This window comes from Archocentrus centrarchus, unplaced genomic scaffold (assembly GCF_007364275.1).
Source record: "Archocentrus centrarchus isolate MPI-CPG fArcCen1 unplaced genomic scaffold, fArcCen1 scaffold_58_ctg1, whole genome shotgun sequence".
NCBI classification, from domain to species: Eukaryota; Metazoa; Chordata; class Actinopteri; order Cichliformes; family Cichlidae; genus Archocentrus; species Archocentrus centrarchus.
Window position 1 is genome coordinate 1,207,501 of NW_022060279.1, and position 23,942 is coordinate 1,231,442.

Genomic DNA, 23,942 nt, shown 5'->3' on the forward strand with positions numbered 1-23,942 from the left:
GTAGTCAATGTAAAAAAATGTATTACTTTCACACTACAAAAGAATACACAACAGTAGCAATTCTACTTATTTGTGAGCAAGGACTACAGAAAGTCTGCTTACAGCATTAGATGCAGCCATGGCTGCTGTGTCTGGACCCCTGTCACCCCCTCCATTTAATTCCCCACCCTCTCGTTTGCTGTCATCCAGCTCTGTCACAGACACCGCTCCGGGCCCCTTTTTCTTCTTCAGCTTAGCCAGAATGGACGACTCCCTCTCTGGAAAGGGAGGCATCTCCTCTAAAACAGTGGCCTGAAGGAAAGGAGAGGACGATGATGTGGGTTTGGACACCAATATCTGACTAAATATACGCACTGTATTCAGCAAGACTGCGTGGACCCTGACCATCCAAGTCAAAAAGGTTATTTTATCACTTGTTAGAACTAACCAGGACATCGGTGCTAGCAATCGAAGAAAGCTTGAGATACTCGACAGCACGCTGCTGCAGTTCCACATCTGAGTTGCGGATCTGGCTGTCGCAGCGCAGCACCTCTTGGATGGTGGCCTTGGTCTCTGGGAACAGGTTGATAAACTTGATGTAAGCCGACAGCAGCAGAGCACGAGTCGGCACAGAGCATAGGTGGAACTTGGAATGGAGAAGGTTGAACTGGACCAAGGGGCTAGAGAGAGGAGGGCAAAATTATCACTCATCCCTTCAACCGTCAGTTTTTGTCTGGTAAGGTAATAAGCTAACTTACCTGGAGCGTGGGTCACCAGCAATCAGGTTACCAAATTCTCCTAGAATGTAGCCTCCTACTTTCACCATGTTCTCATGACAGGCAGGGGCTTGCAAAGCCTGGAATAAACACATTTCTTTCTTTCTTTAATGGAACTAGAGACAAAAGGAGAGTTTAATATACGGTATGATGAGCAGCAGTCCTACCACAAAAGTGGTTCACGCACGGCAGAGACTTTCTTCAGGATAAAAGAGTTTTTGTTCTAGTTTATGACACATTTCCTTTTGCTTCTGACTTTTTAAAATCAGTTATTACTGGTGACATCTGGACTCGTGGGGACCCCTACTCCGGTCACTGACAGGCTAACACTGTTTAAACAAATGAGTCAATGAACTACTGAAAGCCAAAGTGAACACACTGAAGCCATGATGTCAGGGCCGAACCCAGGACAAAGCTCCAGAACATCTAGTGGTTCATCGTCTGACTCCTGTAGTCACACATATGGTATAAATGTGTGTGACTGAACAGCCTCATTACTCATGTATGAAAGCAGTGAGTGAAATGTTATTCTGTGATTTCATAGCCATCTCCCCAATGTCAAACTAACGGTGTTCCTCTCAGCACCTTTATTCAAAAACAAGTTTCAGATTCAAGTAGTACCTCAAACACCGTTTTAGCGGCGTAGCCTTGCACATCATCTCTGTTGATGACGATCTGAATGACACGATACCACACCTCTTCGCTGACGTAGTCCCCAGCAATGCGAATGAGGTTGAGAATGGTGTCGACATACCAGGAGTAATCCACGGCATATTTCTCTGCCAGTATGGCCACTTTGAGCACCTGAAAGAAGGAAACAAATCACAGCTCAGATACTCAGAGACTCTCAACGCTTCATTTTTACAAAGGTGACAGAGTTGATCAGGAATCACCACTGAACTCAAATTCACTCATTGGTGGTTTCTCAGTGTTTGCTTTAACAGTGATAAATATGTCAGATACTCATTGTGTTCCTGCATTTCCCCAGGACTGGCCAGAAATGGAAAAAATAGCTTCAACACAGCATTTCTTTGCACAATAACTCACACCTACCATTTCCTCTCTGATGGAATAATCTGCGGTCTCCAAATAGCTGAGCATCTCAGCCACGATCTGCTTGGCATTGCTGCGATCACACATGGCATACAAGAGATCAGCTGCTCGCTGCCGCACACTCACATCCCTCTCAGTCTGCAGAGGCACAGAGACAAACTGTAACTAACTGAAGAGAACTTGTAGAGACAGAATCAGTGACGTAACGACGAGTGCAAACCATCTGTGCAATTAACCAGTTATCCTTATGTTTAACAAGTGAATGACTGTTCCAAATGTAAGGCATCACCTTGAGGGCATTGATAACAGTCTCAATGTGTGTCTTGACCGCTTCATGGGAAAACTCAGAGCTGGCCAGAGTACACATGCTCTCCAAAGCCAGGTAGCGCAGGTTCGTCTCCCTGTGCTGCAAGAACTGCCCCAGCTGGTTGCAGGCTCGTACCAGCAGATTTGGCTCACTGAGTAAGAGAAAGAAGTGTACTTCAATGACAGCTTTATGAGCAGGACAGTCAGCACTCAGGGTTGTTTGTGTGCAGACTGGTCACATTGTTTCTTCTCAGTTTTAAGAAAAAGATTTCTCATTGAAGAACATGAACATGTTTCAAGTTTAATGTACTGCAGACGATACAGAAATGATTATTAACTTCAACTGGAAACGTCAGCACAGGCATCATCTTTAACTTGTGTGTGTGGTGATGGACTTATTGAATGATACAAAACATACATGAATATAGGTACTACATTGTATTATATTTGTTTCTAAATATATGTTCTTTAACTGTACAGATTCTTTTTTCATTCATAAAGTAGTATTACTATAATTATTACCAAAACTATTATCACTGTTATAATTATTGAAAGTATTTCACTTGATGAACAATTAAATACATACTGTAAATACTCCAAACAAACACTACATCAGAAAAATGAGGCCTGAAATAGAAACTTCATGTGTAACATGATCACTGAGACTCACACAGACGGATTTCAAAATGTATCATTTTCAGTCAGGAATGAAGAATTATGTTTTCAGAGGAGACGCTCTGTGAACACAGCAAAATTCACTGTATTCAGAGCAGGAGAGAATATTAAATACTGATTTGTACACTCGGCCTACTGACTCAATTTATTTTCTACTGCTTCAAGTCATCATTCAGAACCAGCTGATTTAAATCAAAGTTGCAAAGTTATGGCAGCTGAAGTGATCAGCTGATGACGCTAAACACTAATTCCAAAGTGAATACACAGGACTGCAACACAATGATACTTCTTTTGCCACACAAAAAAGACCACATGTTTATAGGAAGGCACAAATTCGCCCATGCCAGCTAAAGTTAAACTGTGCAATTAGGATGGAAGCAGCTAAAACACTGACTGCTGAGCTTCACTGAGTAACCTGTCAGAACTCATGAGACACTGACACCAGTGCACCGCAATACTTTTACAAACACACTCACGCAGACTGCATGCAAACAGAGAAAAGGCAGTGACGTCAGTATTAAAGGTTTAACTTTTCCAATTAATTACAGCTGTTTGCAGTTATATAATCAGCACAGGCTGATATCACAGCTGCGGTTAGATCAAATGTGTAGCAATACAACACAAGTTCTTTAAATTTGAGGAGTAATAATCATTAAGCACACTCACTAAGGATGCTACACTGCTGAGTAACTAAATAACATACTACCAACTTTTTACTGTGTGAGCTGACTTTATGTTTCGTTATACATATTGTTGAGAATACTCACCTGTCATAGTGAATGATAAGTGAGATAGCCTCAAACAAGATGGCGTTTTTGGCATTCGAATGCTGCACCTTCTTTGACTTTGGTGGCTCCTGGGCCTTATTAAGAATGGTCTCCAGACACTCTACCAGACGGCCTTTGACAGCACCATCTTCTGGTGGAGGGTAACACTGCAGCAAGCGCAACAGCTTGCAGGAAAGCCAGGGTGCTGGCACAAAATAGTAAGTGTAATCCTGCAGATCAGTGGAGGCTGATGACACAATCTGGAGAACAAACAGAATTTACACTTTAACAAAATAACATCCACAGAAAATACCTTAAATGTGCAGCTTGGAAGGTAAGAAAAACAATCACCCCCTTTATGGAAGCCTCCTTTAAAGCATGTAATACTACACAAATTATATTTAGAAAATTTCATGACCATAGCCTCACAGCAAGAATGCTCCTGGTTGAACCCAGGCCAGCTGTGGCCTTTCTGTGTAGTGTGTTTGTGTTCCCCCTGTGTGAGTTCCCTCCAGGTACTCGGTCTTCCTCCCACAGTACAAAGACATGCATGTTAGGTTAACTGGCTGTAAGTGTTAGTGTGAAGTGTGAAAGGTCACCTGACTCTGAGCTAACCCTGCGATGGACTGGTAACCCGTGTCCCCAGTCTCTCGACATATGACAGCTGGGATAGGCCCAGGCCCCAGACCTTCTTGTCATGTTCTTTAACCTGTTAACAGGCAGCACCAAAAACCCCTGAAAAAAACTACATAACGCCCTCTGGTTATTATTTGCTCTGGAAAACCCATTTCGCAGCCTGTTAACTGGCCACGTCCCGTCCGCAGGACGTATGAAGTGCGTTTTATATGGCAGGCTAGACCCTCCCATTTTGATTGACACCTCATTCGGCCAAACATGTTCAGAAATGGGTTTCACAGAGCCAATAATAACCAGAGGGCATCGCATAGCTTTGTCAGGTGATTTAGTGCGGCCAGTTACATGATTGGCTGAATGTGGTGTCAATCAAAATGGGAGGGTCTAGCCTGCCATACAAAACGAACTACAAATGTCCTACAGACGGGACAATGCCAGTTAAGAGGTTAACAATAGTTCTCCAGGCTTTCTGAGGGTCTTTCAAAGTTTTTCTTTGGGCTGCTTTTTCCACTCATTTTCAGTCCAGTCCTTGTATAGAGGAATGTTTGTTGTGTGTTAGGGCACTTATGCTGTGTTCGAGACACCTCCGAACTCTGATGTCACACATTTCAAAGTCAGAAAAGCGAGAAAAACTCAGTTTGAGTTCCCCACAAAGTACTGCTGTACTGTTTACGTTCACCGGCGCCATCTTGGATTGTTAACTTGGGGTTGGAGGGGCTGCTCTGACTTTCTGAGCAAAAAATCCGAGTTGAGGGGGCATTCCAGATTCCAGCAAAGCCCTGACATGGGATATGTGTCATTTAAATATTTTTGAGATAGCTCATGTGTTTACCCCTCACCTCAAACGCTCAGCCCACTGTTACTCTGGAGGAGGCTATAAAACCTATGATATGGGTTACTGAGTCAGTGAAGCTCACTGCTGTCCAAGGACAGTGATGCTGAGGTACGTTCATGAGAACATCCTCAACTTTTATGTTGGTTAGTATTGCTGTTGTTGCCAGTGTTAGCTGGTGCTCCTAATACTCTCTTTGAAGTGGATCTAACACTGTCAGACTCAAACACTTAATAAATAAACTCTCGTACAACAGATGGGAGGAGTGCATGTCTGATCTGCTGTCAATAACTGTGACATTATTACTAATACATAAGCATGTTTATGTACATTTGTTTATGGTAGAGCACTGACTTGAGCTCAGAAGATGAGACCTGAGATGAGGAGGAAGAGGATGAGGTAGAGATGATGGAGCAGAAAGCATTAGTGGATGAGTAGTGGTTGTGATCATTGAAACAAACTAATAAGTAACATTTCACTGACCTGCTTTTTAAGCTATATTTAGATGTTTTATCAGATTTCCTCTTTCAAAATTCTCAAGAATTCTAATAGAAGTATATTGGGGTATAGCAGGTCAGAGAAAATACTAGAAAGCTTGCGTAAGAGAGTTCATGTGTTGAAGAATAAAGACGGTTATATCAAATACTGAGGTTCAAACTCATTAGAATTGTACAAACTCTGTTTTTGCATTAAATACTGCATTTCCATGTATGTTTGTAGATGGTTCAATTCAAGTCGCTGCACCCATTTCCCTATCAAAATGTACAGACAGACAGAATCATCATTTATTTCTCTATGAGCCCTCTTTTCTTTACATTTTACTTCCAGACCCTGGAGGACAAACTCAGCGGCCGATCTGAAAATCAGGTGTTTCAGTGGAACGTTTGTTAGCAGCCAGCAGCTGCTGGTTCGATCCTTCCAGCAGCTGCTGGCTCGATCCTTCCAGCAGCTGCTGGTTCGATCCTTCCAGCAGCTGCTGGCACTGGCAGAATCAAACCAGCAGCTGCTGCTGCTGGTTTGATTCTGCAGCAGCAGCTGATTTTACCTTTATATTTCACCTTAAAAACTGTTTACCCTGCCATGTTTGCTGTCATTCTTTTCAGCACAACCTCACATGTGTGACTGTAAAGTTATTTATTATTATTTTTTTCATTTTGACATAACACATTAACAAATTGGACCTAAAATCAAACCAGAATCAAACCAGCAGCTGCTGCTGCTGGTTTGATTCTGCCAGTGCCAGCAGCTGCTGGTTCGATCCTTCCAGCAGCTGCTGGTTCGATCCTTCCAGCAGCTGCTGGCTCGATCCTTCCAGCAGCTGCTGGCTCGATCCTTCCAGCAGCTGCTGGTTCGATCCTTCCAGCAGCTGCTGGTTCGATCCTTCCAGCAGCTGCTGGCACTGGCAGAATCAAACCAGCAGCTGCTGCTGCTGGAAGGATCGAACCACTTACATAGCTGGTTTTCTGGGCACATCTGGGAACCCTGAGTTTACTAAACACTGAAACGCTGCAAAGAGCAGTAATCAACACTCATGATCACAAATACTTCAACAGTATTTCAAAGAGAACACCTGAGTTATGTTTACAATAACACAACTAAGACACTCACCCTGCTGAGGCGCGAAACAGCCAGGGAAACACAGGTCTTGAACTCATCGGGATTCTTCTGGCTCAGACAGGTGATGAGAGAGATGGCTGCTGTCACTACACCCTGAACACACAAACACACCCACAGGAAAATTAGGAACTTCACTGATGGATCACAGCAGTGGTACAACTGATTTAATGAATTCAAAACCATGTCTGATGGGTAAATTTGAAAAATAAGTAAAGTTACATTCACTAATGAGACAAACCTGGGCCTGTCTGAGAAAAGAGTGTCACTTTATTAGCTAAAAGGGAACCATTTTAAAAACCTCCAACAAAGCACGGCACGCTGCAAAATATGCAAAAAACTTCCTGCTAAAGGTTGAAGCAACCAACATGTTTCACCACTGGAGGCAGAAACACTACAAAGTCCAAAAAGGGTTCGACAGAGGAGATGCAAGCAACAGGTGATGTGTGATCCAAGTGTTAACCCAGCGCTGCTGAACTCTCTCTAATTATGCTCCACATGACAGGAAGAGCAAACAGAAACGACTGATGTGGTTACATATAAGCAACACCCCAGGTAGAAACTATTTTTCAGTTTTATTATGTGAGAATACTGTGCAGGATCCTTAACCCTCTGGGGTCTGGGGTGTAATTGGCCATTTTTCACTACCTTTGATTTTACCTTTATATTTCACCTTAAAAACTGTTTACCCTGCCATGTTTGCTGTCATTCTTTTCAGCACAACCTCACATGTGTGACTGTAAAGTTATTTATTATTATTTTTTTCATTTTGACATAACACATTAACAAATTGGACCTAAAATCCCACAAAAACTTAAAATCCGAGTAGAAAAAAAGTTTGATTTTTTTACTGTGAAAAAAATAAATAAAAAAATCACAAATGTGTTTATTCTTACAGCCAATGCTGCAGAACAATCAGGCGTCACAAATGATTTGTGCCACTCCAAAACACAGTTCCCGTCTCCCACAGACAGAGGGCGCCATCACAGGCAAACCTTGCCATCAATATCAGTCTTTCACCACCCTTTCACCTGTTACTCAGCAAACAAATGCCAAACATTGCCATATAATTTTTTGATTGGTTGATGTGGTGCATTTTTCCACTAATAGGAAAGAGGATGATGTAATTTGTTTTGTGTTTAATTTGCTCGCAAGCACTTCCTGCTAGCAAATATCCAGATTTTACCATTTTTTCCTGCACAAAATGGAGAGTCAGCGAAGCAGCGTTCAGCTGCTACGTCATCTTAAATTGACGAAAACATTTGGACGCACCGGCGTCTCCATCGACCAGGAACCACCTGCAGCTCAACACGTCAAAGACCATGGAGCTGGTCATTGACTTCAGGAAGTCCAGCCCAAGGTCACAACCACTTCAAATTGAGGGAGTTGAGGTAGAGACTAATCTCCTGCAGGTACCTTGGACTGTGGCTGGACAGCAAGCTGGACTGGACATGCAACATGGCTCACCTGTGCAGGAAGGGGCAGAGCAGGCTGTACTTCCTGGAGAGGCTGCGGTCTTTTAACATCTGCAGGAAACTCCTGGAGATGTTTTTAATCAGACTGTTATAGTGAGTGTCCTGCCCTACACTGTGGTGTGATCAGGGGGCAGCACATCCAAGGAGGACACATCCAGGCTGGACAAACTGATCAGATGGGCCGGTTCTGTGGTCGGCATGAAACTGGACTGTCTGGTGACAGTGGCAGAGAAGAGGACTGTGGACAAACTACTGGACATTATGGATGATGTCAGTCACCCTCTGCACACTGTCATCAGCACCCAGAGGAGCCTGTTCAGTGACAGACTGCTGCTTCTCAAGTGTAGGACCATTGGACTGAAAAACTCCTTTGTCCCTCATCAGACTGTACAACTGCTCTCTGCAATTAGCAGTCAACTGACCACCTTATTCTGTTAATAGTAATTCATTTACCCAAATGTTACAGTCTGAAAGGGAAACTCCTACAAATACTTATAATACAAATACTTATCCAACTAGTGCTTTGATGATGATGGTGTAAAACTTATGTGTCCACAGGTGTTCAAGTGGGCTGCAGTTCTGTGACTGAAGGTCATAGCTTATGATTTCCATTACTATTCTCATCCTCATTCACTGAGCCCTCATGCTCTACAGAGGAATCATCGTCATCCTGGAAGAGATCACCCTGATAGTAAAATGTCCTCCACAGAAGGGTCGCAGCTCAACGGTTCACATTTTTTTTCATTTATTGCATCATCATTATTATTATTATTATTATTATTATAATAGTGTATAACGATGTAACTTTAACAACACAGTACCTTGGCACTTCGCAAAACTTCATTAATATAATTTTGTTGGACTAGAAAGCATCAGTGTGGTTCCCTTTAACTGTCTTCAGACAGCAGCAGGGACAAAGACCCCAGGCTGGACTCAAACACAGAACACTAATCATCAAAGTGGCACTGTGGAGGTTCTCAGTCATCCAGGTCATGTAGTCTCTGGAGCTTGAACGGTCCAGCTGTCCATTAATTCAATTCAGTTGTATTTATATAACACCAAATCACAACAACAGTCTAGGTAGGATAAGCAACAGGATAAGATGATCCTTTATTAGTCCAACAGCTGTGAAAATTTCTGATAGCAGCAGGAAACAGTCACACTCAAATGTGTTTATATCTGCATATCTCTGTCTCTATGTATCACCAGAGAGAGAGAGAAAACTGTTTCAATGGATAAAACTCAATGTTAACTTTCTAAGGGGAACAACAGACTCAAACCCTGATGATAAAGGGTCCTCCACAACATAAAGGGTCCCCTTGCTGCATGGAGGCATTCAAGGGTTCAGATTGTTCTTTCAATTGGTCACACATATTTACATTCCTGGTATCTAGGGTTGTGCTCTTACCATGTGTTGGTCATTGAGTAAGTGCACCACCCGTGATGTCCATTCACCCATCAGCACCAGGTCAGGAGAAGTCTTATAGAGCCGCAGCAGACAAAGGGCAGCTGACTGTTTCACACTGTCCATTGTATCACTGTGGTGTATCACATTCACAGTTAAGTTATAACGAGCTTAAAACAAACAAACAACAGCAAAAAATAAATAACAAGTGTGAATTACGAACACACACCCAGCAACCAGGATCCGAGGGATCTCACTGGCAAAGGCCTCTGCCATCTCACGACTTCCCACATTCGCGATACAGTGAAGCGCCAGGCACATGAAGGTGGGGTTACGGCTGGACAGGTCGTTCTTGATGGCATTGTTGATCAGACGAATTAACTCACTGTTACTATTTACCAGTACTGAGATGAACAGGTAGCCCTGGTGAAACAAAGATTAAAAGTGATTCAACAATAATGAGCAGCATTTAAACAACACAACTGAAAATAATTACAATGTACACTGGGTGTGCACTCTGTGTTTTCTTTAGCTCAGCTGAAGCCTGTTCCACAAAAACTTTAACACTGACCACAACTTGAGAATGATGCAACCTAGAATGTTCAAATTCACATCATAGATGCGTCTTACTAAAAATCTGACAAGGTCTAAGCTCAGCAACCTTGACATCAAGGTAAAGGTCAGAGGTCAAGATTTCTGAAAATCTGCGATAACTCCATAATGATCTCATCTTGGATTTTCATCATACAGCATACTGTTCAAGCTAGACCACCCCTTCTTTTTATCCAACATTCACACAGTCACACTCCAACGCATCAGACAGCAACTCAGGGTTCAGCATCTTGCCCAAGGATACTCTGGAATGCCGACCGGTGCAACCAGGGATCGAACCACCAGCGCTCTGATTAGTAGATGACCTGCCTAAGCTACCCCAAAATCTAAAACAGCCGAGCTTTGGTGCCCGCTCAGCAGTGCTCGTTATACATCGTTCCTTATTTTCAGTCTGCTGAAGATCTGATCAGTGGTCATGCTGACTTGGTAGTAGCCATCACTTCTTAAACCACATGGAATCTGAGTCATCCTTATTCTGCTTACTAAACATTTCCTGTTCCTGAAAAAACGGTCCACAATCAGGAAATGATGGGAAACGGACCATCTCTCATTTAATGTTTTGTAATCTTACTGACCGCTCAAAAAGCGACACACACACACACACACACACACACACACACACACACACACACACCTTGATGTGTTTCTCCTCAAATTTAATTATAAATGAAAAACACCCTGATTTTTTTACATTTATTACGTTTAAGGGGGGGCAGCGCAAGCCAAAAATCTATTACTACATAGCTGATAGGAATGTGAACCAAAGAACTACTACTTTGCATACGTGATAAAATAATTTGAGTTTTTGGTCTATTTATATTATTAAAAATAGGCTTCAATGTTTTCTGCTTGCATTCACAAAGTACTAAAACTCACAGCTTGTAAGCTGGAGCTTATAAACCAATGACCAGCTATTCAAATAACCCCTTTCTACCAGCTGATATCTACTGTGATTGCTTTGATTCCAGCCACTTTGTGGTGATGACACTCAGGTAAATGATCTCTCGTTCTGTCAACACTGTCAGAAACGTTGGATCTGATGTGGCTCAGCAGTGCAGGAACTGAGTGTTTCACATCCTGTTTTTGAAAATCACTTCAGTTCCACTGAACCAACATAAAGCAGCCTATGAATGCTTGGTCAGTGTGTTTAGCCATTTTGAGATGTGAAAACTTTAACACCATGAAATGGACTGGGACTTTTCTACTCATTCACCCAATTACACACACACACACACACACACACACACACACACACACACACACACACACACACACACACACACACACACACACACACACACACACACACATTGATACAGTGCTTTATACAAATACTAGCAGTGCAACAGTTTTGTGTATCTCACACTGTAATAACCAACAGATGTATTGTGGCAACTTGGAATGACATGCATATAAACATGCACATGCATAAACAGGCCTACAAAATGTAATCAAATAATACTGTAAAAGAATGCAAAAGACTTACAATCTGTTTCTCTGTGTACTTGTTAGAGCTCAGCAGGTTAACAGCCTCCATATGTCCAAAGTCAATGTCATGGCCAAGCAGGAAGATGAAGAGCAGCTTGCAGACATACTTCTTCTTGCTGTAGCCGTCCAAAGCCTTGTCCCCTTTAAACTTGGAGCGGATGTTGGCCAGCTCTTTATTAATCCGTTTGATCTCAGCCTCCTTGCTCTTACCTGATAAGGTAAAAAAAAAAAAAAAAAAAAGTAGTAAATGGACTAGTTCTTATATAGCGCTTTTCTACTCTAACTGAGCACTCAAAGCACTTACGTATGTAGTATAGCATTCGAATTTGGACATGACAGATCTGGCTACTAAGCCCCACTTTTGACTTTAAAGTAGATACTGGGAATAAAAAATTAAAAATCAAAATATAATGTGGAAAATTGCTTTACTGAAATCAAGACGGCACCAAATATACACAAACACAAAATTTCAGCCCAGTATCTCAAACAGTCTTTGAGCTATCACATATCAAAGTAAGGCCCTGCCTGCACCTTAGCAAAACTGCTGAAAAGTGGTTTTAGGCCCCCGTGCACAAAAAGTAAACAAGACAGCCATGGTTTTTGTCCTTATCCCTGTCAGTCATACTCTCTAGTGTACATAAATCAAATATCACTAAATGAGAAGGAATATTTATAAAGTTATGGCCTTGAAAAAATGCCTTCCTGGCCCATCGCCCCAGTGATGCTTTGGACAAAATGGCATTTTTGAAGCTGGAAACCACCATTTACTCAATTAAACATGTAAGGAGAGTTAGCCTATTTCTTTTTTTTGAAATAGTTAGGAAACCAAACCTTTAAGATATTAACATCTAAATATGCTTTCAAGACATTTTCCTCCCTCACCGCATCTTTCAGATCAGTCTTTTTTTTGGAAGAAGCCTATGAAAATTGGCCTGTAAGGGTAATTTCCATCATTGTTATTACCATCTTCATCATTCAGGCTTGAGTTACGCTTCAGCGGGAAACCTACGCCATAACTACGTCATAACCACAAACCTTCCTGCATCCTATGCCATAACCATCACATAACCTGACGTGCACCTCCCGAGAAATGCAACTACAGGTCGGGTTGATTGTGGCGTGCTCAGCACCATCGGTTCCACCCGTGGGGTTCTGGCTACTTTTACTCTGCAGTTTTTGGATTTATCGGTCTGAGAATAACAATCATCAGTCCCCAAATTTGATCTGTTTCTATCGGCTGGCACCGCATGTGAAACACCGGGACGTGACCACACGGTATCTAATTTTGACGTTAAAAACTTTGAAATTTGTGACTTGTTCCTAAAATATGCAAAGTAGTTAAGTATTGAGAGCTGGGGTTCTGGGGATGAATATAAATTTATAAACACTGCCTAAGGTCAATGGTGGCAGAGCGCAGAGGGATTATCGAAGGGGTCTCTCCTCTGGCGCGGTGCAATCAGGAGGAAGTGATGCTACTTTCCCACCGCCGAGGTTCTGGAGCCGGAGCAAGTTCCCGTGCCGATCCCAATGAACCGGCGAAACGCTTAAGAACGGGCCCGCGTTCCCACTGCGTTTCTGTGAACTGCTCCTTTACGTATGAGTGTGGGCGGGTCCTCGTGGGAGAATACACTCCCCTTTCTGTGCTGCAAATACGTTTTAGGGTCCAAACCAAACTACTGCAGCATCTGTGTGCAGCACAGAGGGAAACACAGACAGCGATTAGAGCAAGACGACAAGTACGCACTTTGTGTCCTTTTATCTGTGATATGAACTGATACAAAGCAGCAAGTTCAGCCTTAGAGCCCAACCTAATTCACAGCCGTGAAAATCGCTTTACTTTTCTCATGTAATACACATGTAATATGGTAGAAAACTTGATGTTGAGACGGCAGAGTCACGCCTCTCTGCCGCTTTTGGCACGGGTTCCTGGTTCCAGACCAGCTAGTTTGTGGGGCCGGAATTTAACCCGTTTTTCGGCCGAGCACCGAGTGCTTCGGGGGTGGAAAACCCGCCTAACGGTTCAAATCACGGCTCCGGCTCCAGAACCCTGTTGGTGGGAAAGAGGCTTGAGTGAACATTGACTTTTCACATCTTTATTTGAGAATCAAAGGATACACAAACTCACATGATTTTATACAACTGGAAGGAGAATTAAACTCTCTTTTCGTTCATCTAAAAAATTTTTTTATGGGGCCAGGATTTTTTATGATAACGCTACCTGATGTTCGACCAATTTCACCCACTCACTGCGTGGCCACTGTTTTCCAGTGGCATTAACCTGGACTTGCCAGTACCTATTTAAAGGTACAGAAGATTAACAAGGGCTCAGAGTGAGACTACCTTTACTATTCTTTATCTGAACATATTTGTCAAAATGCTCGTATAGCAGCACAATTCTCCTGAACCAGTCTTGAACATCCTGGACTGACAGCAATCCCTGAAGCACTGAACTCTCTCAGAGGCACAGCTTGGTGCAGCAATACAGAAATACCTTATGACAAAAGCAGAGAGCTGAGGCAATGCACTTCCATTGGTCTACCACCAGGAGAGTGGATCCTCCTTACCCCTGAGGTCTAGCATTTTGCTGTATACCTGAAACTCAGCATGTCATTTATCACTTGCGGAGAGCCCTGCTTGTGCTAATGTGGCATCGCTGCCTTTCTTCTCTCCCTGTATGCTTGAAACAAGCCGTTTCAAATAAGCCAGAGTTTTTTTGATGGCCTACCTTGGCTTGAGGCATCTGCTCCTCTGACATTTATTTCAGATATACTGCCATTATCAACAAGCAGCAATCCCTGCTTGCTTCAAGAGACTTTGATGTCATCATCCAATGCAACAAAACTGTCATTAAACCTTGGATCTAGATAAGTGGCTGTTTAACAGCAACTGTAACTCCTTATCTAAGTAGTGTTGCTTGAGATAACACGTAGTGCCACAGAGTCAGAGCTCTGACATCATTATAGAAAAATGCCAGAACTCTGTTAATCTTGGCCTGATAATTTTATTAGGTCTAATGTCGTTAGTTATTTTTGAAGTTTTACAACATAAACTGCACCTCCAGAGAAACGCCCTTCCTTCCCTGCATTTTTGGCTACTTCCTCCAAATTTGTACAAAGCAGCAAAAAAACTACAAGGACATATGTTTGCACCCTAAAAAGGAACTGACCACAGCAAAGATTACGAACCAGGGGGGAAGAAATCCCAGCTTTTTATGTTTGTGTCAGCCGGGACCGCATGTAAAACACCAGGACACAGCCGAAAGGTAATTAACACACCCAACACACCTGCACAGAAATAAACACTGGCAACAACATCGGCCACTTACGTACGTTATGTCGTAGCTCCACAAAGACCCAGCGTGAAGTCTGCATCAGGCGTAAGCTGGAGGAGGCGGCTGGGGGAGAGGGAGGTCTGGGCTCCACTGCTCAGGATGCCGCCCCCACAGCCTGGCCCCGGATAACCAGAAGAAAATGGATAGATGTTTGTGTTTATTGTGCCCTGCCAATCCCCCAGCCCCCAACCTTTCACTCTCCAGGAACACCAGGTGAGGCGCAGACTAAAGACTAAACCACAGAAAGCTGCTGGACCGGATGGGGTCCTGGGCAAAGTACTCCGTGCCTGTGCAGGTCAGTTGGCAGGAGTGCTAACCAGGATATTCAACACATCCTTGACACTGGCTGAAGTCCCATCCTCTCTAAAGGCACCCACCAACATCCTGACTCCTAAGAAAACAGCCATGAAAGACCTTAATGACTACAGACCAGTGGTGCTGACGTCTGTGGTCATGAAGTGTTTTTTGTAAAGGTTTGTCCTCCAGCACCTCAAAGCCCGCCGCCCGCAAAACTTTGACCCACACCAGTCTGCCTACAGGGCAAACCGGTCCACGGAGGATGCCATCGCCACTGGCCTCCACACAGCCTTGGAACACTGGGACCACTCAGGAACCTACGTTAGGATGCTGTTCATCAACTACAGTTTGACCTTCAACACTATCAGCCCTGACATCCTGGTGGAGAAGTTGGCTGACTTGGACTGACTTGGAAGTACAGCAGCTGGTGGGGTGGTGCAGCAAAAACTACCTGGAGCTGAACACCACTAAGACCAAAGAGCTGGTCACTGACTTCAGGAGGCAGAGAGGGGACCATGCTCCACCTTACATCAACGGAGTCTGTGTGGAGAGAGCAGCCTCCAGCAACAGCTTCACAGACTCACTGCTCACTACTTCTTCTACTACCTCACTGTTCTATATTAGTACGTTCAGTATATCATAACCCTCCTCTGTGCAATAACTGGCATTTGTAAATATTGGTATTTTTTTTATATTTGTCACATATTTATTCCCCTGTTTAGGGCTTGTGTTGTTTGTTTTGGTTTTTTTTTATATATATACACATATATACACACACACACACACACACACACTGGTGTTACAGTATTTTTCTTATTTTCTTGTTTAAGTTTTATAGGGAAAGGCACTGAACTGTGGCAGCTGCTACATTTTCATCATGCTCCGTGTTTGATGACAATAAAAGATTTCAATATTTCTTTTCTATAATTCTTTGATGCATGTCATGAATTGTAGAGCAACAAGTATCATTTATAATGTGTGGCACAATACGCCACACTTTTAAGTCACAATTAATTTGTTTTTCAAATGCTATTTTCTCATATTCAGGGATGTGTAAACATCGTTTACAGTAACGCGTTTTTAGAGATTTTTTTCTTTGTTGTTTGGAGTGTAACGTGCAGTGTTCATAATGCATGATGTGTGATGCCACACAGTTAAGTAGCATTTAAAGAGTGATTAATTGTTTCAAATGCCTTCGTTTAGACAATTTGACATTACCCAATAAACAGGCATAAAATGAATTTGATATCTGAGAGTTTATTAGTATTAGACTGGTTTTCCTTGTTTAGTCGACTAATAAATTAGTCTCCAGGAACATTCCTACTTCAGACTAAATCAGAATTATTCAGGACAACAGTATTTTTGGTTTTTGGCAGGGCTGTGTGTTAGTGGTGCAGATCCCACCATGCAGCAAATCTGTGTTAATTACCTTGTGGTCATATTTACATGCATGTTTACATGCAGTACAGACTCTTTTCCCTCCTGGGTCAGTGGGTTTTTTTTTTTCCTCTTTCAGGTGTCCCTCTAGTTTTTCCACCTCTTTGTTTATTCCCTCACGTCCATTCTGGTAGTTTCGGCACTCTCCCTACAAGAATTTGCTGGCATTTGTGAGTCCTTATACTGACACTATGATTGCTAGTCTCTCACTGATAAATGCAAAGCAAGTAGTTGGAAGTGTGCAGGAGGAATCCGCGGTGTTGAACGGGCCAATCAGAATCGTGGGCTTCATCGACCTGAGTTGTTGTTACATTTCACGGGAGGTGCATGTCAGGTTACACCAAACAAACACGCTTTGCTGTAGGTTACTCCATCAAATTCAGAGGGGTTTCTGGTTACAGCGTAAGCCCCGCATAGACCCGATGCAGAAGCATAATTCCAGCCTAAGAGAATACTTGCAGAGCATAATGTGACATCATCATTTTAATAATCATCGTTTTTTGTTGATTACACTGTTTAACTGTTTTGGAACCAAAAGCAAAATCTGAATAACTGCACAGCCCTATCACTTAGGCAGTATTATTAGAAAGCATGGCATACATTTCACTGCTGTGCAGATGACACCCAGCTTTATCTCTGTGAGAAATCTTGGGGTCATTTTTGACCAGGATATGTCCTTCAATGCACATATTAAACACGTAGGACTGCTTTCATGTATTTGCACAATATCTCCAAAATGAGAAACAATCTGTCAGAGTGACGCTACAGCCTAAAAACCATGAGTCCATCTCCCACGAGTTGGTTATGTTCTGTATGGTATTGGACATGAATATGTCTGCAGCTCTATTTGTGCAGGCATAAATGGTTTTTCTCTAAAACAAGGTCTCTAGTTTCAGTGGAGATCTTGGGAATCTCTGTGGAAATGAAATATTTTCTACTTGGGAGCCCCAAATAGGAGCTCCCAAGTAGCCTTAGTTGGAATCTTTGCTCTTCTACAGCAAAGATAGGAACTTGAACCACGCAAATAAATTCTGTATGTAAATAAATTATGGCAGCCTATGGATGATGACTGATTTTACAGTGGCAGTGCCAGCTTTCTCAGAAAGTGGTAATGTGTGTTTCAGGATAACATAAGGACAGCACGCAGCCGTAACACTTATGTTGTTGTTAATTTGAATTAAAACTCACTCGCCTTGGATTGCTTATAAAAGACGTCTTTCAAGTGTTTTGCTAAAGTGGAAGCCTTTCCTCCCTTAGTCTGAAAAGTATGACAGCATCATTTATTATTGTATGGTCTTTACCTTGAAGCATTTGCATTGAGGCGACTGTTTGCTGTGATTTATAAAAATAAAATTGAATTGAATCGTTGGCATATTGGCCTTTGTGACTTCATTACCACGCCATGGTCATCCACCTTGAACGCAAAATACTGGCATACACGACTGACTGCCTTTCTCATCTATTAGTCGGGTTGGAGCTATTGTAGCAGCATCACTAGTCACCATCTTCCATGTGTAGGGTTTCTTCTTCTTCAGCATGTAAGAGTAGACAAGAACACTTGCAGGAGTATGCTGCCCCTGGCAGTTTTACAATAGAAGCCACAGTTGGGTTTACTGAACCGTGACTGGCTCACAGGGTTACTGTATTGAAAATTTAAAAAATAAATAAATACATTTGAGTTTGTGCTTTAACCCTCTGTACCCCACAGCAGCAGCTGCTGTTTGTGTATAACAACTTTGTTGTATATACTATATTTTGACGTGTGTTAAATATTTTATGATATTTTACATTTTTACTCCAAGTCACCTCAGACACTACATTTCTCTAGTGAGTGCAGACTGTAAGATCATGGTTTACCTCATAAAGGGTCCACATCTATTTACGCTGGAGGAGGCTGTAAAACTTTATGAAAAGAGTCCAAAACACGTCGCTGAGTCAGAGCTCACTCAGCGATCCTGAGGGGAGTTGCTGAGGATTTGCAGGACTTCGCAGCTATTTTAGTAAGTGTTGCTGATTTGGTCCCCGTTAGCTCGGGCTGCTGAGACTTTGTTTGAAGTGGATCTAATGTTGTGGTTGACTCGGACGCTTGGCAAATATTGAACGTCATTACTGAATGACTGCTAGTGCTAACGGTGGCGCCTCCTAGCAAACTGTGGTGATAGCGATGGGTTCCAGTGGCTACAGCTAAAATTCATCACAGCGAGCACAACAGTGGAGGTGTGGAAAAACGTGTCAGCAATGATCCACTCGGTGATAAAAGGTTGTTTTTCCAAACGACGGAAATCCATCACAGTGACGGAGAACTTTAATGCTGCTAATGTGGGTGAAATGCTCCGCTTACACGGTGACACCTGAGCGCTGCAGAGTTTAAACGAAACAACGAAGCAACAGATTTGTGTCGCGGATAATCGAATTATTCGAGTTACTCGAGGAATCGTTGCAGCCCTCGTCTGATCTATAAATAAATGAGCATGAGGCGATAATAAGGCGATATGTAGATACCAATTCATTTTGTTCTCATGAATCTAATCAGAAGAGGATTATTGTGTCAGATTTTTTCTGATGAATGTTGTTACATGTGTTGCTTTAGTGAGCTTTAGAATGTGAGCTGTGAAATAATAACAGACCTCTCAGGTGATATGCAACAGACACTGAGCAAGTCACAGAAATCATCACTTAAAGAGCACAACCATAGCTACAATTTGAAGTATAAATTGTGTGGGTAGAACAAAATTTGTGAGAGTAAAAAATAAATAAATAATTGTAAAGTGAAATAGCTCAAGGTCTTTGGTGGGTGATGTCGTCACACTCTCAAAACCTTCAATAGAAATGCATTGAAATTTCAGAAAAGTTCATAAAACTTAAATTCTCACTGTTTGAAAACCGTAAAAGACATCAACAAACCAAATAATACCTGAATGGTTCGAGGTATTGGGACCCAGTTAAAGTTTGATATTTTTCTCTAGCTGAAAGTATGCTGAAGTAGTTAACTCTCAGAACAGAGTGGGTTTGAAGAGGATTTCAGACTTCCTCCATTCATTTCAAATGGCAAAATAAAATTAAAAAAAAATCATAAACATAAAAAGTTTAATATTTTAAAAATTCTAAAAGTTACAAAAAGAAAATTAATACCACACTTCTCCAGACAAAGCTGAACGTTGTGATACCAGAACGGTTTCTGTAGCACCAAGGATGCGGAAGGAGAGAAGGATGACAATAATGTGAACAGCATTCACATCAACATATAGTAGCATACCTCTCTCAGCGTCGAAGCCACCATGACTACCGATACATCTTTGATAAGATTGCAACCAGCAACATGAGCGATGTCAACTGCTCACGATACATTTAAACAAATGATCAAGTAGAATAAAGAAAGGTCACTCACAATTTCTAATGTCCGAAATGAAAACAGCCAGTCCGCGCATTCCATCTCCTTTCGACACAGCCGGCATTTTTGCAGGTTTCTATCCTCACTCCGGCCTTCTCCGAAAAATTGACACTGACGCTGGTCACCCTTTCACAGCGGACTGGAGTGGACGATGGGAAACTTGACGTTCAGTAGTAGCTAGCTGCCTCGCAGTTTCAGTCGTTTACTTCAACTTTATGTTTGACTGTTGCCTAACAAGCTCACTGGATGCTTTTAGGTGGCTAACTCGAGTAGCATTTGCTAGATCCGCTGGATGGCAGTCTATCAACAAGCAGCGGATAAGTTAACGTTATCCCTGTTAGCTGGCTCGTTTCCGTTGGCTATGGCGAGCTAACGTTATTTCATTCAATCCTCATCTACGTTGGATTAGAAGCGACGTATAACTCCTACCATAATAATTTGCTAAAGTTAAGAACGGCTACTGATGAATGTCTTAAAGATGAATGCACTCAGATGTATTAGTAAGAAAACTGTCCAAGACTATACTGTTCAGTTACTTCGAGTCACGCACCGTAAAGCTAGCTTAACAGCTAGCTAGCTAGCTGGCTAGCAATATCATTCAAATACTGGAGTTCATCACCAGCTGATCGGAATAACTCAGTGGAGCGTCTCAATTGCCAACCAGCGGTAAGATGTTCTTGGTCTCTCTATTCGCGCACTAGATTTGGTTAAAATAATACGTGCTGTATAATTGATGTCCGTTCAAATTTTCCAGCCACGACTCGGATAAGGCTCGTGACAGCAGAATAACGTGACCGCGCAATGACACCCGTGAACGCCTACGTTCCTTTTCGTCGTCCGAGAGGACCCCACTGCTGATTGGTCCAAGTTGTAGCTCAGAGCACAACTGTCCGACTGCCTGCCCAGCTATTAAGCCTTTTATTGGAAGACATGGCCTAAGACTGAGTAATAGAGAAACAGGCCCGAAGAAACCATGAGATACTAGGTCTGCTTCTTGTTGCATGACAACTGAAAACAGGCTAGATGTTTTTATGGATGCTTACCTAACATGTAGTAATTACTCTTCAACTATAATGATACTGAACATTTGACCTTAGAAATTGCTCAAATAATCTAAGTTGAACAATTTAGAATCAGAAGTCATTTAAAACTTTGCAGTTTTGGAGTTATCTCATCAAATTGTTTTTTGTTATATTTTGTTTTGGTCTCCTTCCTGTGCAATCATACTCCACTGATGCAGGAGCACACCTTAACTTAGGAATGGTTAAAATTTTAATGATGATGCACTATAACTACCATGACAGAAAAAAAATTGTAGGATTTTAACACACACTTTCTGAGACCCAGAGATTGCTCACACTGACCCTTGCGTGGCACCTGCTTTTTGCACATTTTGACAAAGACTCTTTAATATAATCCTTCATGAGCAGAAGAGAGAAACAGCTGTTTTTTGTTTTTATTGTTTCGTTTTTGTTGAGAGTTAAATATCCTCAGCCTGTTTGCAGCAAAAACTATATTGTACAAGTACTATTTGTTCCCCCAATAACCTGCTTCATAAATGAGTTTTAGTAAGTAAAGAAGTTATACATGGATTACAGCCTTAATGTTTTGTTCAGTCAGTGTGAAACTTTTAGTGCATAAACAATTGTAAAACATAATAAATATCTTGTATTTTCCAGTAGAAAAAAAAAAGTAATTGCAAAGTTAGGTGTCGGTCAACACTAATTAGCTTTACTATTTCAGCACTAATTGGTTTTACTTGTTAACTGCAGAGGTTTTCCTATTGTAGACTTAACATTGTAAATTAAGAGCCCATTTGCAGTGATGAGCTGCAGAGGTTTTGCTCTCATCCAGCTGTAGAAGCAGCAACTCAGAGTAATAAAAAATAACTGCTTCCGCCTACTCGTAATTTTATTTATTTATTTATTGTGGAAGCTTGTTTCCTCCAGTAAAAGAAAGAGCAAAACATCCATAACTCGAAATTACGAGTTAATAACGCGAATAGCGCTGCCGATCAATGACGTCATTTCCTTGTTACTCGGAAGCAGATGGCGCAGATGCAGGCGCGTGCACTTAAAGTCGGGCAGTGACCGCAGAGTTACCAGTGTACTGCAAATATGCACAAACTGACTTTTGCTCAGCTATGCAGAATTTTTCGGAGATATTCCTGTAACTTCTGGAAGAGGCTGAGGTGTCCGGAGCGTCGCCTCTGGTTTATGCTTTTCAAGAGGCTTGATGCTCACAACCTTACCTGTCCATCTCCAGCTGATACACCTGTAGGCAAAACCTGTCTATGCGGTCATCTTGTTCATAACAACAGATCTATAAGAACGTCGTTTCAAAGAAATATCACAACATGATCAGGTGTTATTCCACACTGGGATAGGTTTGTGGATAGGATACTGTGGAAAAAGGTCCGGCTTCTACCGCGGATATATCTGATTACAAAAAAAGAAATTAAAGAAATGTCCTATAAAATGATCCATCATGTAATATAATTCTGTCCACATTTAATGTATATTAAAAATAGAAAATTAGCTTCTGAGATGTCCTGAAACTGTTGTTCACCTGTTTTGGTATTACCCATTTGTTAATTTATTTTGGCAAAAACCATATGACTTTATTCACAATAACATTAAAAAAAAAAATTTCTATTATTGTGGAAGAATGTGTTGTTTGGCCTCTTTGAAAACCGTACACACAAAAAAAACATTTTTTACCACCTGATGAATTTTCTGTGGATAAAACATCATGTTCATTGTAGGAAATACTCTGGAAGGAAATCAGGCTTTACTGCTTTTTATAATCAGGTCAAACAGACAATTAAAGAGTCTGATAAACAAAACGCACTTAAAACTACTGAGAAATGTATTTGCCTTTCACTTTCTGCATCTGTTAACAAGGAAATGGCATATATTGAAGGAGAGTCAAAAATGACGGCCCTATACCAGGAAGCAGGTTGTTATAAAATATATCATTTCTGTTGTAATATCTGCTGTCATCATTTATCCAACTTGAATCTCCATCAGATGAAGCTGAATCCTAATTTTACATTTGATTTATAAATTCTTATTATTGAGCTGCAGCCTGACGGACAAACTGCAGGAGACAGAAAGTGAAGCTAAAACTGTGGAGAAACAGCTCAGACTGAGTTTACTGACCGACCTGTGTGTTAGAGACTGAGACAGCAGCAGACCCCGGGGGAGCTGACCTCAGGTCAGCTTAATAAAAACTGTTTTTGCTGCAGTTTATGACAGCTCAGTTTATAATTGTTTAAATAATTATTCAGTAAAAATAGGATCTGTTGATAGAATAGCAACCTCACTTTATTCATTTTTTAATGGAGGATTTCATTATTTCTGCCATTACTGGATGAAAATGAATAATGAGATTTAGAGAAAAACTGCTTTAATGTTTCCAGCTTAACCATTTCTAATCTGATCTGAGATCATCGCAGATACACCTGTTACCTGCCGTGGACCACTGAGACGTCTGATCAAACGCACTTTGAACTATCATAATTATGTGACCGTTTGTCCTATCGGAAAAAAAACGGCTTCTGAAAGCTGAGAAATTGCACTTCACACCCATCATAGGGTAATTGTTGCTGGAAGTCTGCGACTGGCGGCAATTTTGAAGTTCACATAGTAAATAAAGGGTTAAAGAATCCAGCTCATGTTGGGATAAATGAAGCAATTATGAAGCAGACAGGAATGAGCTGTAAAATGACTGGAGCCTGAACTGGATCTGGACTTTATCCGGTCTGACTCCCTGATCCTGATCCGTTTGGATCCTCCTGCTGTGCAGGTGGACTCAGACACGGTTTGCTGGTCTGTTATAGAGCCGATGATCACACATTTAGGAGATTTTC

General features: G+C 41.8%; 1 protein-coding gene across 5 annotated transcripts in view; it reads right to left on the minus strand.

Moving 5' to 3' along the window:
* Window positions 1-20,919, minus strand: part of ap2a1 (adaptor related protein complex 2 subunit alpha 1) — a 54,358-nt gene extending 33,439 nt beyond the window's left edge. For all 5 annotated transcript variants that reach the window (XR_004019664.1, XR_004019663.1, XM_030725513.1 and 2 more), the window contains exons 1-12: window positions 20,069-20,919; window positions 11,614-11,825; window positions 9,745-9,938; window positions 9,519-9,648; window positions 6,630-6,731; window positions 3,557-3,816; window positions 2,098-2,266; window positions 1,809-1,946; window positions 1,377-1,559; window positions 738-835; window positions 428-659; window positions 103-291 (exon numbers count right to left, since the gene is read on the minus strand). Coding sequence is in view for 3 of the 5 variants with exons in the window: in XM_030725513.1 (XP_030581373.1) it covers window positions 103-291; window positions 428-659; window positions 738-835; window positions 1,377-1,559; window positions 1,809-1,946; window positions 2,098-2,266; window positions 3,557-3,816; window positions 6,630-6,731; window positions 9,519-9,648; window positions 9,745-9,938; window positions 11,614-11,825; window positions 20,069-20,135 (1,974 nt within the window). In the remaining 2 variants the exon portion in view is untranslated. The remainder of the gene's footprint in view (window positions 1-102; window positions 292-427; window positions 660-737; window positions 836-1,376; window positions 1,560-1,808; window positions 1,947-2,097; window positions 2,267-3,556; window positions 3,817-6,629; window positions 6,732-9,518; window positions 9,649-9,744; window positions 9,939-11,613; window positions 11,826-20,068) is intronic.
* Between the last annotated feature and the right edge of the window lie 3,023 nt (window positions 20,920-23,942).